The sequence below is a fragment of the Bison bison genome, unplaced genomic scaffold (genome assembly GCF_000754665.1).
Source record: "Bison bison bison isolate TAMUID 2011002044 unplaced genomic scaffold, Bison_UMD1.0 scf7180017864192, whole genome shotgun sequence".
NCBI classification, from domain to species: domain Eukaryota; kingdom Metazoa; phylum Chordata; class Mammalia; order Artiodactyla; family Bovidae; genus Bison; species Bison bison.
The window spans coordinates 5,212,443-5,230,161 of record NW_011494764.1 but is presented as its reverse complement, the minus strand read 5'-3'; the positions used below and the strand labels follow the sequence as shown (position 1 = coordinate 5,230,161).

General features: G+C 49.5%; 1 protein-coding gene across 10 annotated transcripts in view; it reads left to right on the top strand.

Annotated features, from left to right (window-relative positions):
- The first annotated feature begins 863 nt into the window (after positions 1-863).
- BANP (BTG3 associated nuclear protein) overlaps positions 864-17,719 on the top strand; it is a 51,663-nt gene continuing 34,807 nt past the window's right edge. For 6 of the 10 annotated variants that reach the window (XM_010843969.1, XM_010843971.1, XM_010843970.1 and 3 more), the window contains exons 1-3: positions 864-1,329; positions 4,890-4,981; positions 7,272-7,471. In XM_010843969.1, coding sequence (XP_010842271.1) covers positions 1,260-1,329; positions 4,890-4,981; positions 7,272-7,471 — 362 coding nt within the window. In that variant the 5' untranslated portion in view covers positions 864-1,259. The remainder of the gene's footprint in view (positions 1,330-4,889; positions 4,982-7,271; positions 7,472-17,719) is intronic. The other 4 variants (XM_010843975.1, XM_010843974.1, XM_010843973.1 and 1 more) reach the window with 2 other exon arrangements.

Here is a 17,719-nt window from a genome sequence, read left to right as displayed (position 1 = left end):
GCAGATTGAATGCATCCTCCTCCTACAAATGGTGTGTGCCTAAGAAATTCTGGAGCTGCTGCCATTTAAGCTATAGAGTTTAAATCAGAATTTATAGGGTTTAAGAACATGTGTGGAACCTATGAATTTAATTTTATGCCTGCTGGAACTTAGCCACTTAAAGGAGCTGTCAGTAGACTCCTGGTTGGAAGTGGATGACCTGACTCTTGATTCGGCTGCTCCTGCCTGGAGCTGGGGTGGACTTGCCTCAGGACTGCGGGGGTGTGTGTGTGTGCGTGTGTGTCTTTGTGTGTGTGTGTGTGTGTGTGTGTGTGTGGCCGGGGCGGAGGGGTGGTGCTGTCCTGGAGAGTTGGGCACTCAGTGTCCGCCCTGGGGAACGAGAAGTCTAGCTGGGGAGGATAGGTTGCTTATGTCGTAAGCGTTTACTTACAGATGATTAAAATGCAAAGTGTAGGACGATACAAGTATTACAGTGGCATTGGATCCTGACCTCCAGGCACCCAGCATGCAAGTACCTTGTTTAGACCTGTGTCAATGGGTTGTGTCTGGAGTGACATGGCCTCGTTTCTCTTTCGGGAAAGGTGTGTCCGGGCCTAATTGGAGAGTTTCAGGGCAGGAAGAAAGAAACGGACTGTATTGCACACATGATGCTGTCTCAGGGGTGACAGTGGTGGGGGCCAGGCCTCGGCCCAGGCAGGGGGCTGGCGCCGCGGCTGGTCCTCGCAGGTGCCAGCCCTCCGCTCTACCCGCCTGAGGGGAGGGTGTGTGAGGAGTGGAAGCCGGCAAGGGGACACCCGTGTTGGAAGGGTCCGCCTGGGTAGCATCTGGAGGTATGATTGCCCTGATTTTGGGAGTGTGGTGTGTGTAGTGGAGCTGAGAGCTGGTAGGGGCAGGTGAGGGACAGGACGTGTTCTGTGGGCAGGAAGGGGGCCTGGGGACAGCTGGCTGGGGGGTGACGCGTTGAGGTGTCTTAGGAAGGTGACTTGCGGGGGGTGTGGGAAGGGACTGGCAGGGTGGGGGCTTGTCTAGTAACAAGGGACATTTTGATGGTTTGAGGCAAGAAGAGCCTCATACTGGACATGTCCACAGGCTCCTGGTGAACCTGTGGACACAGAACATGGCCTCAGTTTCCATCATTTCAAGATCACGGTTGTTCACCTCCCTCTCGGCCGTCTTGCTCTTGTTTCTAGGTGGCAGGAACACCGTCCTACACGAGTCTGATTCCGGCTCATCCACCGGCCACTCTGCTCGCGTCCTGGATGATGTCAGAACAGGACCTGGCCGACGTGGTGCAGATCGCCGTTGAGGAGCTGAGTCCTGGCCACCCAGGTACAGAGTTGGGGGCAGTTTGGGGGAAAAACCCAAAGGATCTTCTGTAAGTTTCCCTTCCTTCCCTTCAGTAAAGCAAGAGAAACATCAGGGCATGCTCAGAGCACGTGAGCACGTGGGCCAGTCAGCCCCATGCCCGTCCACCTGGTCCCTCAGCAACCCCCAGCCCACCCCTGTGCCCCGGCCGTCCAGCCCCGGCTGCCCTGGCCCCCCAAGCCCCTGTGGTCTTGTCCGTGCCTCTTTCTCAGCTGCAGACCATCTGCTGCGTGTGTGGACACCTTCGAGGTGTTCCGTGCATGCGGCTCCTGCCTTCCTCTGCTTCTTCCCTGGGAACGGCGTTCACGTGGTTTGCACTGGTTTTCTTCCGTGTACACCCTGCAGTACTGGTCTTGCTGTGTATCGTGGCAGATATTAATATTTTTGTAGGGTAAGTTCCCAGAAGCAGAGCTGCTGTGTTTATTCAGAGTTTTGATAAGACGTTGACGGACGTTCCAGAAGCACTACCCGGTTATTCTGAGAGATGACTTTTTCCTGCACTTTTGCCAGTGCTGGTAATCTTCCTTAGTTGGAATCTTAACTAGATACTAGACACTTTATAAGGGGAACTCTAGATTTCACTTTATGAAACACTTTGTCAGCACTTTTATTTTGTAAAAAGGTTTCTTAGTAAGTGTTCTTTTTTTCCATAAAGTTTTATGTGTTTAATATGTCTGTTAAGTTTAAAATCATAAGCATACATAATTAAATCACAAAAATTGTTTTGGTTGCCTGTTTATTCTTCGTGGAATTGTTTAGTCATTAAGTCACGTCCAACTTTTTTGTTAGTCCGTGGATTATAGCCTGTCAGGCTCCTCTGTCTATGGGTTTTCCAGGCAAGAATACTGGAGTGGGTTGCCATTTCCTTCTCCAGGGGATCTTCCCGACCTAGGGCTCAAACCCGAGTCTCTGGCATTGGTAGGCACATTCTTTACCACTGAGCCACCTGGGAAGCCCTCTTTGTGGAATAGTAGTATCGAAATGCTGACTCTTTTCCCCACAGAAAAGAGGATTTTCAGAAATCTCGAAGTGTGATGATGTCTATCTTACATGATCTCTTAGTTGGGAAATTAGTTATGTAAGGACAATGGGCAGCACGTGAATTTTAGGCTTGAACAAGCAATCGTGAAGAGATGGGCATACCCCTTCAGAAATGCGCCTCTTTAGTCAGTTTTCTGGGTGATGGACAGGGAGGCCTGGCGTGCTGCGATTCATGGGGTCACAAAGAGTCAGACACGACTGAGCGACTGAACTGAGTCAGTTTTTTTTCCTAATTTTGCTTCTGAATTGTTTATAAGAAGTACTGTCACCTGGTAACTGAAACAGTCAAAAACTTGGCAGATCCTTGAGCAAAGTCAGGGTGTCTGAAGTTAGCTGTTAACCCCAGATTTCTCTGTAAAAAGTGAACCGGTTTGTTTGGAGAGAGAACGTGCAGCCTTGACCTCATTTAGTGCCACTCCTCATATACCAGTGAACTGAAAACACAGCAGTGCTGTCACCAGGCATCACAGTTTTAAAAACAGTTGCTCACATTTTGTTGGGTAGACAATTTCTTTAGAAAGCACTCACACTGCAATACAATAATAAAAGAAAAATGGTCCAATTATATAAATTTTAAGTGTTTTTAGAAACTACTAAAATTTTATCAGTTTACTTGCCAAGTAAATTCTCCCTCCGTTTAAAAAAAATTTTTTTTTCTCCCTCTGTAGATTTCAGTCCAGAGAAGGATTAGAGGTGTCATTTTTGATCCTGGTTTTGTTCCATGTAGCTTCCTTAAATGGCTGCGAACTACAGCTCATGGCTGTGTAATGGGTACCTACTGTGTGCAGGGAGGGCTCTCTGAGGACAGGAGACCCGCCGTCTCTGACCCCAGGGACCCCCCCACACCAGCAGGCACTGTGCTGTACTCCCACATTTACATCTGGAGGGAGTTTAAGATTGAGATTTTTTTTTTTTTTTCATCTCTAAAATGTAAACTTTGTAAAATTTAAGAATACAGTCAAGCAACTAGAAGAAATAGAAGTTTCCCATAATTCTAGCAAGAGAACTGCTTTTGAGTTTTTGGCATATGCCATTTTTTCTTGATTTCCTGTTGAAATCAACATGCTCAGTTAGGTTCCTGTGACTTTGTGTGTACCCACCCCATAGCCACAGTCTATTTGCCTGTTTGCATACACAGACTCGATGGCAACCTTTGTTGAGTCTGCCATTCCAGGTGACCGTGATGGCTTTAAAATGAACATTGAGTTTTTTTGTTTAATTTTAAAAGAAGTGCATGCAGAATTGTAAAACTCAAGGACAAAGAAGAGGATGAACTAGGGGCCCCACGGCTCATAGACAGTGTAACCAAGTGTGTGCCCCTGTTGCCACCGCAGGCTTGTCTCCTTGTCCTCACGTGCTTTGCTGCCCCCAGCTCGTCACCTTGAGGTGCTTCACGCTGCCAAGGGAGAGGAGACCAGCTGTGTCCCTGGTCAAGTCACTTGACTTCTCTGGACTTGATGTCAGCAAATTAAAAGGATTGGATTAGTGGTTGCCAGAGCCTCTTCATCCTCCCAGTCCTGTTTTAATCACCAGCTTCCAGTGGGAGTAAGCAGGCTTCAATGAAGGTTTAAGAACCTGTGTTGCTACCACAACACGTTAACTTAATTAAGTGGGAGCTTGTTCCTGCATATCTTACGGAGGCGTGTGAGGTGTGAATGCGCAATATATGGCGCCAGCCCTCTGGCTAGCAGGTTGCTTCTGGCCTCGCTGGCCTGTGGCTGGTCTCTGTCAGGTAGGGCTTTAGGTGTAACTTCGCCTCTGGAGAGCAGCTCAGTGCTCTCGCCTGGGACTCCTGAAGGATTCCTGCTAGTGTCTCAGGTCTGTTCAGTGTCTTTAGAGTTTTGAGACAAATCACCTGGCAAGTACAGATGTAAAGACATCAGGATTGGGACCATATTGTGTCAGCCCTGATCCTGGGCCAAGTGACTTATCAGTGGAGAAGTCGTGAAGCCCCCCTGGAAGGTGCTGGTGGGAGACCTCCATTTCAGACACACTTCGTGGGGGTGGCTTTCCCTGAAACTTAATGTGTTAAATTTGAGACTACTTTGATGACCAACACTTGAGAAGATGTAGTGTTCTGAGAGTGGTTTTGCTTTTGGAATAGGTGGCTGGCTGACAAGACCTTATTTTAAAGTTGGGAAGAAATCGTTATTAGCAATTGGTTTCTGTCGCAAAGGGTGGCTGGACAGAGCCTTGAGTAAGAAGCCTGCAGTCTCAGTGTTAGTATCAACTCATTGGCACATTAGGGAGATAATTTATCCAATATCTCAGTTTTTCTTGAGATTAAGGAGAGATCCTATTTTCTGCCTGACTGATAATTTTAAGTTAAATCTGTAAATAATAAAATATGAAACAGCTTGTGCTAATTCTCATTTAACCTTAGGTGACACCTTTATGTTTAAGGTGTTGGAATGGTTTACTGTCTTAACGTGAAACAGCTGTTAAACCTTTAGTATTGAAGTGCTTTTGTCTCTGATTTTCAGTTGTACTGGAGAATCATGTAGTGACAGACGAAGATGAACCAGCTTTGAAACGCCAGCGACTGGAGATCAATTGCCAGGACCCTTCTATAAAGGTGAAAATATTAATATATATGGTTTTTTATATCTGACATGTTGCTGCTGTAACATTATCACAATTTGGGGTGAGGAGGAGCTTAAATCAATACCAATGTACTTTCTCACAGTTCTGGAAGTCAGAAGTCTGAAATCAGGGTTTCCCCAGGGCTGAGCTCCCTTCAGAAGCTCCGAGGGAGGGTCCCTCCTGCCTCTTCCAGCTCCTGGGGGGCCCCCAGGCATCTGTGGGCTTGAGGCCGCGTCCCTCCAGTCTCTGCCTCCATCTTCACGTCATCTCCTCCATGTCTCCGTCTCTTTTCTGTCTCTTACAAGGACAGGGCCACCCTCACATAGGATGACCTCATCTTACCTTGATTACGTCTGCCAAGATCCTGTTTCCAAGGAAGGCCTCATTTACAGGTCCTGGGGCTGAGGACGTGTACATATTGTTTCTCTGAGTCACTGTTCAATCCCCCACAAGGCGCGTACAGCCATGAATGTTTCCCCTTGAAGACTCACAGTATTTAACCAGGATTGTGGCCTCTTCTACACAGACCCATGGACCTCGCACGCTCGGAGGGAACACACACCATTCCCCCAGTGATGAAGCACTTGTGTGCCTGTTGTTCAGGGCACCTAAATTCTGTGGTTTGCTAGATGGGGCCTTGGATACCACTGGCTCAGTCAGTGGGCGATCGCTGTTTCTTGGCTTTATTTGTTGGGTCTGCTGTTTGCAGAGCCGCAGAGATGAACATCAGCTCCTGTGGGAAGTTAGGACTGTAGTGCAGAGGAAAACCAAAGGAGCTTTTAGTTGATTTATACACTATCGTGTTTGTTTCTGCTGTACAGCAAAGTGTGCATATACATCCGCTTCTTTTAGATTCTTTTTCCATCAGCTCATTATGGAGTACTGAGTAAAGTTCCCGGTGCTGTACAGCTGTATTCTCTGTTTACCTGGGCCTTCTGTGTAGAAACGTCTGGCTCATCTTGTTAACGTGGAGCAGCAGCATGAACTTAACCTTGTGGGTAAAGACACATCCAGTTAAATTTCTATTTCAGATAAGTGTATAGAGGACCACTGGTTCAGTAACCCTACATTATATAGTTAAAAATAAAATGCAGTTAGAGTTTCATCACAGAAGAGGCTTGTGTGGTGAATAGCATAGCAGTCAGACGTGGATAAGGTCAAGTGAAAGCGGTCCTGCCGTGTCCCTGGCCTGTGAGCAGGGCCTTGGGCCGCAGCTGGAACCTGCCATACATGTCCTGGGAAAAGTGTGCTCACCAGGTTGCCAGAGCCCTGCAAAAGGGATAGATTTGGATGATTTTTGGTTAATATCATTTGTATCTAGGAGACTTATTTAAAAGTGCTATTCTCTGCCTTTCTTTGTTTTATTGATTTGTGAAGTTGTGTTACTGGTATGTAATAACTGATGTTCATCCAAACTCCAGGCAGAATCATTTCTAATTCAGAATTAAGATGATGAAGTTTTACTGTTTAGAGAACTGGGGAGCCGCATGGTTGATGTCTTCAAATTATAAAAAATAGTGGGGTCATTAGTGATTTGACCTCGGGACTTCAGCTACCGGTGAGTGGTTGTCACGATGCTTACATCAGAGGAGCCTCGGACACTGCCTCTCTGCTGAACTGAGCCATCACGGGCTGGCTCCCGCCTGGCAGCCTTGTCCCATGTCAGCTGTGAGGCCAGCAGGGGCGCAGCCACCTCCCTCTGTGTCCCCTGTTGACCCACGGCAGGAGTGGCCGCTGGGGGAGGGGGCAGCTCCCCACCGGGTGTTTGAGCTGGACCTTGGTCCCAGGTGGGGACTTGGGCAACGGAGGTGGGAGGTGCGACGGCTCTTCTAACGGCCACTAGGTGGCAGCTGTGCCGCTTCCACACGCGGGAGCCTCAGCACCACACCTCACCTTGGGTGGGTGTCCTGGGAGCAGGCAGGTTTCTGGGCTCTTTTGATGTTGGGCGTAATCTGTTTTCATAGAAACATTTGACTAGTTTTATGTGTAGGTTTACTGATTAATAAAGTCAACGTCGTAAAGCTCACTTAGGTTCTGTGTTCTGTGGATCTTAGTGTAACTGAGAGTTGCAGCTGCTCAGAGCAGAGTCAGTCATGCTGTGAGTGGATAGGGTCCAGCTTGTTTCCTGAGACGCTGCTGCTCACAACTAGAGCTGGAGTGCCGGGCTCGTCCTGTGGGGACAGATGCAGCCGAGTGTGGGAGAGAGCTGCTTGGTATTCTTGGAACTGTCTGCTTGGACTTCCAGAGGCCCTTCCTGAAGCTCTTCTGTTTTTCTCTTGCAGTCATTCCTGTATTCCATTAATCAGACAATCTGCTTGCGATTGGATAGCATTGAAGCCAAGCTGCAGGCTCTGGAGGCCACGTGTAAATCCTTGGAAGAGAAGCTGGACCTGGTCACCAACAAGCAGCACAGCCCCATCCAGGTGCCCATGGTGGCTGGCTCACCCCTCGGCGCCACCCAGACCTGCAACAAAGTGCGATGGTGAGAGCCCCCTCCCCAGGCTGCGCCCTCGGCACGCAGGGTGGGACAGTAGTCAGGCCCGGACGAGACATGGCCTTTTCCGGGCAGCTGGGCTGTCCTCACAGCCTCTTCGTGGCATGAGGTGGGCATCTCTGCTTTGGAACTGGCCTGCCGGAGCTTTGAAGCTGGATGTGTGTTTCTTCTCTTTTCCATCTGGCTAGTCTTGAGAGATTCTTTTTCTTCAGAGGTAGCTTTTTATAAATTTCACTCAAGTATCAGATTTTCCACTCAAGCCTGTAGTTTTTATTGTGCCTCTTGGTTTTCTTCTCTGTTTAGAGCCTAACTGTAGTGGGATGTGCAGTAGTTCAGGTACTGTTTGAATCAGAGATTCGGGAGCGTGTGGGCCAATGTGGGGGTGTCCCTGCCTTTGACCGGAGTGCCTGTGCTTGGTCCCGGGCACCATCAGGTTCCGTGGAGACGAGTGAAAGCCCGGGCCGGGGTGGCTGCATCCGTCCGTCCTGCTGGCGTTTCTGTCCTTTCCCATGAGGGGCTGTGGAGAAGTCTCATGGAGGTGGTGGTGACACCTGTCTGTGCTTGATGAGAGCTGGGACCTTTACCAAGGGTCTCTGGGCCAACTGCTGCCTCCTGCTGAGTGTGGAGGAGGCAGGGGGCCGCTGCTTAGGAGTAGGGGCCCCAGCCAGGCTCTGCCTTGTCTGCGGGTCCCCCATCTGCCCCCTGGGGAAGGGGCAGTGCTTTTGGGGGCACGTGGGATCGGGGAGGGCGTTCATGGACGGGCCAGCGTCCATTGTCTGCCTGTTGGTTTGCCTGGGGTGGCTGTGGACGACACCTGCAGTGTGGGCCCTTGTAACTCTCAGAAGTGTCACAGTGTGCTGGGGACACTGCATGGCCCCCACACCTGCTCTCCAGCCAGGGTTGGGGAGGCCCCAGGGGTCTCTGTCCCCAGAGGAAGGCCAGGTGGTCTGTGCTGTTTCACCCAGCGTTTATACCGTGTCCTGACGGTCAGCCGTGTCTTTTCTCCCGTGGACACTTGGTGGAGCGTGTTTTCTCTGCAGAGAGACTCAGACTTGCCAGGACCAGTGCCGTTTTTAAAGAAAAATTTTTTGTAATGACCTCTTACCCTAAGATGTAATGTCTAGAAAATAGAACTCATAATTAAAAAAAACTAAAGGATGGTAGTGTATAGCGTATAATAATATAACACATGTCATAATACATAAAAGGCTGGGGGCTATGTCAGGAGGCCATGGATAGGCCCACGTCAGAGCTGATGACCGGGAGGCTGTCGCCCTGGTACTGGGATGCCAGTTGGTGGTGGAATATTACAGAAGGAGTGGTTCCTGTTAAAGTGACAAGTAAAACAACGTACAATTCTTTCTAGACTCAAATGATAGTAAAATTTCTGGAAAATTCACATTATGTTAAAATTATACAGAAATATTTTGTGTGTGAGTGTAGAACGCTGTGAGTCTGGGCTCAGCGAGTTAGAAGCCGGATTCTCACTCTGAACGTCTGGGACGTTTGCAGTGGGTGAGAAGTGGTGTTAGGGAGGCTTCTCGTGCCTCACAGGCTGTCAGCCCTTCGGTCTCTGCCCCTAGACCTGTGGGAGTCTCTCAGGCCCCCCTCAAGGACAGCTGCTCTGAGAGCTGAGGCGAGAGTGAAGGCAAGCTTCCTGCCCTGAGTGAGGACAGCCTGGAGGCTTGTCTCTTTGTCACCATGTGGGGAAAGCTGTCCCTGGCGGCCGGGACACGATGTTCAGGCTCCCCGTCTGTGGTCTGTGCCGTCCCGTGGGGCAGGGGATGGGGACGAGTCTGCGGGGTTGCAGGTGCCACTGCGGCTGTGTGTGGACCCCGAGGCTGCTGGTTTGGGCTGCCCTGGTATCTGCCATGGGTGACACGGGGGTGGCGGGGCATGTCGTACAGTTGTGCTGAGTTGTGCTCGGCGTCCACGCTGCCCATCCTGGAAAGGAGGACTGCCCGCCCTGGCCCCTCCCACAGGCCAGTGAAGGACCACCGTGGCCATGCCCGCCGGACTCAGGGGAGGCATTTCCAGGCTGCAGGGAGCCCCTTCTCTCCCCAGCGTTCCAGGAGACCCGCTAGCAGCCTTCCTGGGCAGAACCTCCCATGCTTTGCTCTGCGGGGAGGAGCTTTGATCGTGCAGAGGCCTGTGAGCTGTTCTCTGTGTGCATTCACAAACAGCACAAGAGTAAAGTTTCCTCATGTGGACTCAGATGTATAATCTAGTTCACACAACTCAGCTTTTCTAGTTTTAAAGAATCATATCCTCCTATTATCATATTATTAAATATACTTATTGGCAGGTTTATTAATATCATTAATGAAACCATTACTTATACCTATTAATGTGAGATTAACGGAAGAAAAGGTCATTTCTCTGTTTTCTTAGGTATAGTTTAAAATAGATTGCATATGAATGATTTTTAAAAGAAGATGTTAAATCTGGCACTTCCTTCCATGTAAGTTCTAAAAAGGAAAGAAAAAAAAACTGCCAGTAGTTGAAAGCTGTTAACAAGAAAATTTGGGGAGAAGTAAAGGACAAGAGTTTAATCCTAGTACATCAATGAAAAAGAATATACTTAAATTAGAAAGTGACTAATTTATAAACACATGAGTAAATGAGAAACGTATGTCTTAATTGTGGGTGGTAGAGCGCAGAGAAGGAAGTCTCCAAAAACAATTAAAAATTGTTTAATGTTCTGAGTAATGAAGTACTTCTCCAAGTACTCTGGGCCTCAGATATTTAAAATAAAAGAAGTATGTAAATCCTGGATTATTTTATATCCAGATCGTGTATTTTAAAAAATAACTGACGTTTCCTTAGGCCCCTCGGCGTGGTGGAGAGTGTGGCTGGGCAGTTCACCGTCTTCCAGGACAAGCGAGGACCACCCTGAGGAGTTGGGAGCAGGACTCTGGGTGGTGGGTGAGGAGGCGTCCAGTGCAGTTGAGCCGGCCTGTCCTCCTCGAGAGGCACGTAGGGCCCAGAGCAGCCCCAGCCCACTCGCCTGTGGGTTGCTTCTAATGAAAGTGGGCCCAGACTAGACTTTGCTATCAGCTCTGAGAAGTTTTTTTTTTATTCTCTTGGGTCCCCAGAGCATAGAAGCCAGTGGACTGCTGCCAACTCAGTTGGCATTTTTAGATTCAGATTTTTCAGATTCTATACCTGAATGAGATTCTTTAAATAAATTCAAGAGAAAAGAAGACAAAGAAAACCTTTTTCTTTGATGCTCAAGCTTAATTATAAGAAACACACCTGTGAGGTTACCTGGGTGGTGTGTCATCCAGCGGTGCTGTTCTGCTAGGGAGAAGGAAAGTGGCCTTGAATTCTCAGGTGGGTGCGTTTTTCCTTTCTTGTGAGTGTACCACACTTGGGGATTTACTCATCGTGATTCTAGGCATAGCAGTGTGAGGCTCTAACACTGAAGCCATGTTGCGCTGGCACTGGAAGTGGCAGACCTGAGGCTTCCTTTGCTGAGCTGCGTGACTCAGTATGTGACAGCTTGTCCGTCCTTCATGGGTTGCCGTGAGCATTTCAAGATTGGCCTCCGTTGTGCTATGAGGCCTGGAGGGATCAAGTGTGTGTTCAAGGATGTTTATGTGGACTAGTGTAAAACACCCTTTCTGCACTTGTTTGAAGCCAAACGTTGGGCTTCCTCTGTGGCTCAGATGGTAAAGAATCTGCCAGCAATACAGAAGACCCATATTTGATCCCTGGGTCTGGAAGATCCCCTGGAGAAGGGAATGGCTGCCCATCCAATATTCTTGCCTGGAGAATCTCATGGACAGAGGAGCCTGATGGACTGTATAGTCCATGAGAGTTGCAAAGAGTTGGGCACAACCGAGTGACTTTGACTTGATGCCAGACACAGCCAGTTGAAGGATGTGCAGTAGTTAGGACTGAGCTGAGCCTGGGGTGCAGGCCCATTTAGGGTGCTGTCCTGGTGGGTGCCCACTGAGGGGCCAGCATGAGTGCCCCTGTGCAGTGCGGAACCCAGGGAGTAGTCCCTGGTGCCCAGCGAGGTCCTGTGGAGCCAGACTTCTCGAGAGCGACTCAAAGCCAGCTGGTTTGTGCTGGTTTGTTTTTTTGAACTGAACATACTGATTAACTAGAAAAATGCTTGTGTTTCCTTTAAAAGCAATCAACTTTTATTCTTTATTTTTTAATATATAAACGGTTTACTTATGTTTTTTGAGATGTAATGGACATATACCAGGTTTTTATTTTTAAAAGCTTAAGCATTTCTTATAAAGCTTTAATGTGTTCCTATAGTTTTTAAACATTTGTAATGAATCAGAGGTTTCTTTGCATACTCAAAACTAAAAATAGAAGTGTTTTTTTTTTTTTTTTTTGCCATACTGCGTGGGTTGCAGGATCTTAGTTCCCAATCAGGGATTGAACTGGATGAGTGATTATTTTGAGTTGTAAAAGGATCAGTGTCAGCAGAGTGTAATGTAGATGAGAGGGAGGCAAACAGTGTTCCAAATGTTTTTCAGTATTCTGCCGTAACTCCCCCCATCACAGATGACAAAGTTGGGCATCGTCGTGTGAGCGGAAATAATGCCTGACTGGACTGCCTCACCCGGGTGCTGACCACGATAATCAATCGACAATCTATAATAGGAAGAGAGGAAATCTTATCTGAACCAAACTGAGGACTAGCCCAGAAGACAGCCTCTCAGATTACTCTGAGGAACTGCTCTGAAGAAGAAAAGCACAGTTTTAAATCTTATCAGAGCAGAGAGCATCAGACAAGTCAGGGATTCGCTCCTTCAAGGTTTCAGAGCAGCAGACCAGCATGCACACACACTCTGGCACTTAGGGGAGGAGGGAAGGCAGGCTTATCCTGGAAGGAGACCAGCACTGGTGTCTGGGGAGGAAGACTCTCGTCTTCAACACAGGTGTTCTCTACTGGCCGTCAGGGTGCCCTTTTATGAAGAATTAAAGCAGGCTGCTGCTGCTAAGTCGCTTCAGTTGTGTCCGACTGTATGCCTCCATAGATGGCAGCCCACCAGGCTCCTCTGTCCCTGAGATTCTCCAGGCAAGAGTACTGGAGTGGGTTGCCATTGCCTTCTCCAAGGCATGCACGCATGCTAAGTCGCTTCAGTCGTGTCCGACTCTGTGTGACCGCATGGACCAGCAGCCCACCAGACTCCTCTGTCCTCTTGTCTTCTCTAGGCAAGAGTACTGGAGTGGGTTGCCATTTCCTTCTCCAATTAAGGCAGGCGGTGGGCCACAGACAGGCTGTTTTGTTAGTCACAGTGACTCAGGTGTAGGCCAGAATGATTCCCACAGCTGAGTGTGTGAGCGTTGCTTTCACCCCAGGTCGAGGGCAGCAGGTCCCGGTGACCCTTGGTGCCGAGTGTGGTTTCGGTCCTGAAGGTAGGGGATGGGGTTTGAGGTAGACACCGCAGCCTGGCCTCCCCAGGCCTATGTGGTGAGAACTCTCTGGAGGACTCGGCCTTTGGACACTGAAGTTACCTAGCTTGTCTGTGGGAGGTTTGAAGCTTCTGCCCAGACGGCAGTGCCCTCGGCCTGTGTGGAGGCACAGTTGTGGACACTCAAGCACAGCCTCCTGTCCTGGGACTCAGCCCCACCCTAGAGCATCTGCTGTGGATAGCAGCTGAACTCCTCTCCCGGGTGTTTGCTTGGAGAACGCATGGTCAGGGCCTGCCTACTTTCTCCTTGCTCCCTGGAGACTGGAAATAAGGGCGACTGTGCTGCTCACATAGACCTGATCTTCCCAGGAACCCCGTTCTAGGAGCCTAAGGAACGCTGGTGGGTTTAACCCCTGCCCGCCAACCCCAGCCATGCCCATGGCTGCTTGTCCACTGATGGCGGCCAGTATCCATTCAAACAGTGGTCACTTGGTGGGACTGACGAGTTGTTTTAGGACAGCAGCTCAGGACCTTCTGACCTGCTTGCAAAGCAGTGTCCTGACACTGAGGGAAAGTTGGGGGCCACTTTGTAAGTGTAATTGGAAAATGCTTGCCAGTACACCTCTGAAAGCTGAAGACATTTGGTTTCAAATCCATCAAAACAAAGTGATTAAAATCCCCAGTATTGCAAGGTGAGTGGTAGCAGTCATTGAAATAGGATTATTTCTTTTCTCCACCAGCAAGTGGCAAAGGACATGAGAGATTCTCGGTTTTGAATCCAGGCTCCATTGCCTGTGAGTGGTGAGACCTCAGGCAGGTTCTACCCTTTTTAAACATCAATTTCTTCAACAGTAAAGGGGAATAAAAATCATAAGGGAGGGTTGCTATGAGGGGTAACCCGGGAGGCGAGAAGTCACTAGTATTAATGCTCGTCGTTCGGCGAGCGTCCAGCGTCAGCCAGCCTCGCGCTTGCTGAGGCGCCAGCTCAGGAAGCAGGCTGCCCTGAGTGAGGGCGGCATCCTGGCCTGTGCCGCAGGCCTTGCGTCTCTGGACGCCTGCTCTGTTCTTGTCACCGTGCAGACCAGCTGCAGGAGCCTGGGAACACCACCGGGATCTGAGGCTGCTCTTCGACCACACAGGACTGCCGGTATCCTGGGCGTCCCTCTGAGCGCTGGGATACGACACTGAACAGAGCAGACGCACAGCACAGAGGCTGTGGGGGAGGCCCAGGCGGCCGCAGCAGGACCAGGGCTGCTGTGCTTGGTGTTGTGTGAAACCTGCGCACCCATCCGAATCACCCAGAGAAGTTGTTAAAAAAAAACAAGAATCTGAGGTTCAGGGAGTTGTGGGGTACAGATCCGGCTCACAGACTTTGGTCAGGAAGGTTGGCTCTGCTGCTCAAGGACTTGGACTCGAACCTGACTTTACCACTGAGTAACTGTGTGGCCGTGGACTGGATGTCTGCCTCTCTGTGCAGGGAAGGTACTGCAGTGCCTGCTGCCCATCAAGGGTGAGGGTGGGGCCTCCTTTCAAGTGGGGTTCTGGGCCACTCCTACCCATGGGGAGCAGCCCTCCTGTGAATGCCCTGAAGAGCAGTGGGGGTCCTGCACTCACAGTCACTCTCCAGCAGGGTGGCGGCCCTCCGTCACATGCTGTGGGATGAATGAGAGTATACTTAGGCAAGAGTACTCAACTAGTAACTAGCGTAATCTTAAAACTGGGTGAGAATGTCCAGCTTGCAAATTAGCCTAATCTTAGAATTAAAACAATCAGGGTGGTCTCTGGGTCTAGCCATTTCCCACTTGGTTAAGTTTTCATTTAACAGGAACTTTAAAAGCAGACATACAGTTCTAGGTAAAGATGTAGTAATGGTTTAAGACTGTGAGGGAATGAATTGAACACGTAAAGCTTTAAAACCAGAATAACCCAGGGGTAGATAAATTGATCAATGAAACTGACTTGAGAGCCCAGAGTTAGACCAACACAAACATGCCAGCTAGATTTTGACAAAGCTGCATAAGCAGTTTGATGGAGGAAGGACAGCTTTTTGAATAAATGGTATTGGAGCAGTTGGCGTCCACGGGAAAGATGAAAGAAATGTACCTTGGTGGAAACCTCACCTTGAAAAAAAATTAATTCAGAGTGGATTACGGCTTTCAAGGTAAAATGTAAAGCTCCAGAATTTTGGGATAAAGACAGGAGAAAACCTTTGAGACCTAGGGCTAGGCAGGGAACTTTTGAGACTTCATACCAAAAGAACCATCCATGAAAAAAAGAAGATAAATTAGATGTGATCAAGATTAAAAGTTTATGTTCCATGAAGGACCTGTTGGGAGCTGAAAAGACAGGCTACCGATTAGGGGAAGCTATTTTTAAACCACGCATCTGATAAAAAATTAGTGGAATGTCCAGGGTAAAGACCTCTCGAAACTCAACAGTGAAAAGCCAGCCAATCCAGTTGGACAGTTGGGCAAAAAGCAGAAACCGGCATCTCACTAGAGAGGAGGTGTGGATGGTGAGTAAGCACATGGAGAGCCACTGAGCAGCGTCAGCCAGCAGGGAAACGTGGCGAGGAGACCGCAGAGCTCCCCAGGGACCCTCCCGACGCCAGCGAGTGTGGCGCCCCGGGGCCTCCCACCGCCGCTGTGGGCGGGTGGACGGGGCCACCACTCTGCTGCAGGGCAGCGGTTGGGGGGGTGTTCCTCCAAGCTAACCTGTCCTCACCATGTGGCCCAGCAAGCACATCCTTGGGCACTTAGCCCAGAGAAGTGGAAACTTAGGTTCACACAGAACCTCCACACAAGTGTCCATGGCAACTTTATGTGTAATAACCAAAGCCCACAGACACCCCGAGAGCCCCTGTCTGGGTGAAAGGTTGAACAAGCGTGCGTGCCCCAGGCATACACTCGGGCCCAGGCTTACGCCCTACATGGCATTGGCTGACACAGCCATGGGGGTGGCCAGGCACGTGTGCGTGCAGTCTGTGGGGCAGGAGGACGGGGAGGGGGTTCATCTCCAGCAGGGACTCCGCAGGCAGGAGCTGTTTGGCCTCTCCAAGACTGGGGAAAGCCTGAACTTCTTTTACAGATCTCTCCTGATCAGAGCAGGCCCACCCAGGATGATCTGTTCCTTGATTAATCTAATGCCAATAAGCTGGGCCTTTTAATCACCTCTCAGCCCCCTTCCCATTAGCCCCCCAGGTTGTGTCTGGCTTGGTCCCTGGGGCTGTGACTGCGCCTCGGCAGGATGCTCACGTGCAGTGACACTTGCTCCTCAGGATAACCACTGCCTCCTTCTTGGTGTCATGTGGATGTTGCATAGTTTCTGAAAACCAGAGTATTATTTTGTACAGTTTGAGGTTGACATAACTCCATTAGTGGAAAGGGTATATTGTCTGGCACGTTAATGTTGATATTTAAAAACAGACTGATTCATTGCTTTCTTAAGTGTTTCCGTTATAATCCAAATACAGTCATCCTTAAAAAAAATCCCATGAATAAGCTTTAGACAGTCAAATTTTACATCGTCCCTTTTGCTTTTTTGGACTTTCATTCCCATTTCATTTTCTTCACAAAATTTTATCCTGTGAACCAGGTTGTTACACGTCTTAGTAACGGAAATACAGATAGAACTTGAAGCTGAAAATTGTATTTCTTGTAACCATAAGGCCTGAAGGTTTTTTTTTTTAATTTTAATCTCTTCTGGATTGAGAACTCTCTCTAGTTATTAGTTCGCAGTTGAGGAAAACCATGCAAATTACTACTAGTTTACAACTAACTCTTAACAATGCAGTATTGTGAATGTACCCCCCCTACCCACCCACCTCCCGCCCCGAGATGGATGGGGCTTTAGTGTGAGTTACTTCCTGAATCTCTGGCTGGCTTGAGTGATCCATCACTTAAAATGAAGCGGGGCTCAGCGCTTCTGTTTCTGTCTTCAGGTTTGACAGCTCTGAGTCCTGAGAAGCTTTGTGTAGGTCAGGGTGTGGGGGTGGAGGCTCCTCACCGCCTCCCCCGCGTGCCAGTGGCCTCGGCAGCCCATCACTGCAGGTTATGTGCAGCTCTGGGCGCTGAAACCGGCAGTCGTGGTTTCACGTGCGCTTCGTGGAAGGCAGGTGGTGAGGAGGGACCCCCGCAGGGCACCTCCTATCTCACGTCTGGGTGGACGGGGCTCCTTGGTGTGGTTGAGGGGAGGCTTTGTGAAAGTGAGCAACCACGTTGGCCAGAGGTGCTGTCCCAGGGGTCATCTTTAGGACGTCGTACCTTCTGGAAGGAGGGCCTCAGGGAGTTGAGTCACCGAGGGCCCTGCACACCTACGGAGCCAGGTGCCTCCTGGGCTGGCTTTGCTCCAGCTTGAAGTGGTTGCCTCAGACCAGCGTTCTCTCCACCTTGAGGTCCTGTGGGAAGCAGAGGCCCGTTTAGTCAGCGACTCTACCAGACATTGGCGTGAACCCGTTTTAACCTGTTGTTTGTGGCTTACCTCTCAGCCCGTGAAAGGGCTCACACGCCACTGGGGTGAGGGGATGAATGTCTCTGTGTGGGGACCTGGGTGACACCAGCCTTCTGGGAACACACTTGGGAAAATACCGTCTCCTGTTTTGACACGAGTTGCTGAGGCCGTCACATAGGAGCCCATACATGTCACCTCAGTACCTGGACACCTGTGATGCGGACCTGTGGGTGGGTTGTCAGGGCCTGGGGGGTTACCTCCGGTGTCACTGACAATTGAGTAGAATAACTAAGAAGATGATAATGGCTGTGAGTGGAATGCAGTGACTGTGTTTTTATTTTAGGAGAACACCCCATGGTCCTATGATTCACTGTGTCAAATGGCAGGAAATGGTACCATTTGTGCTTCT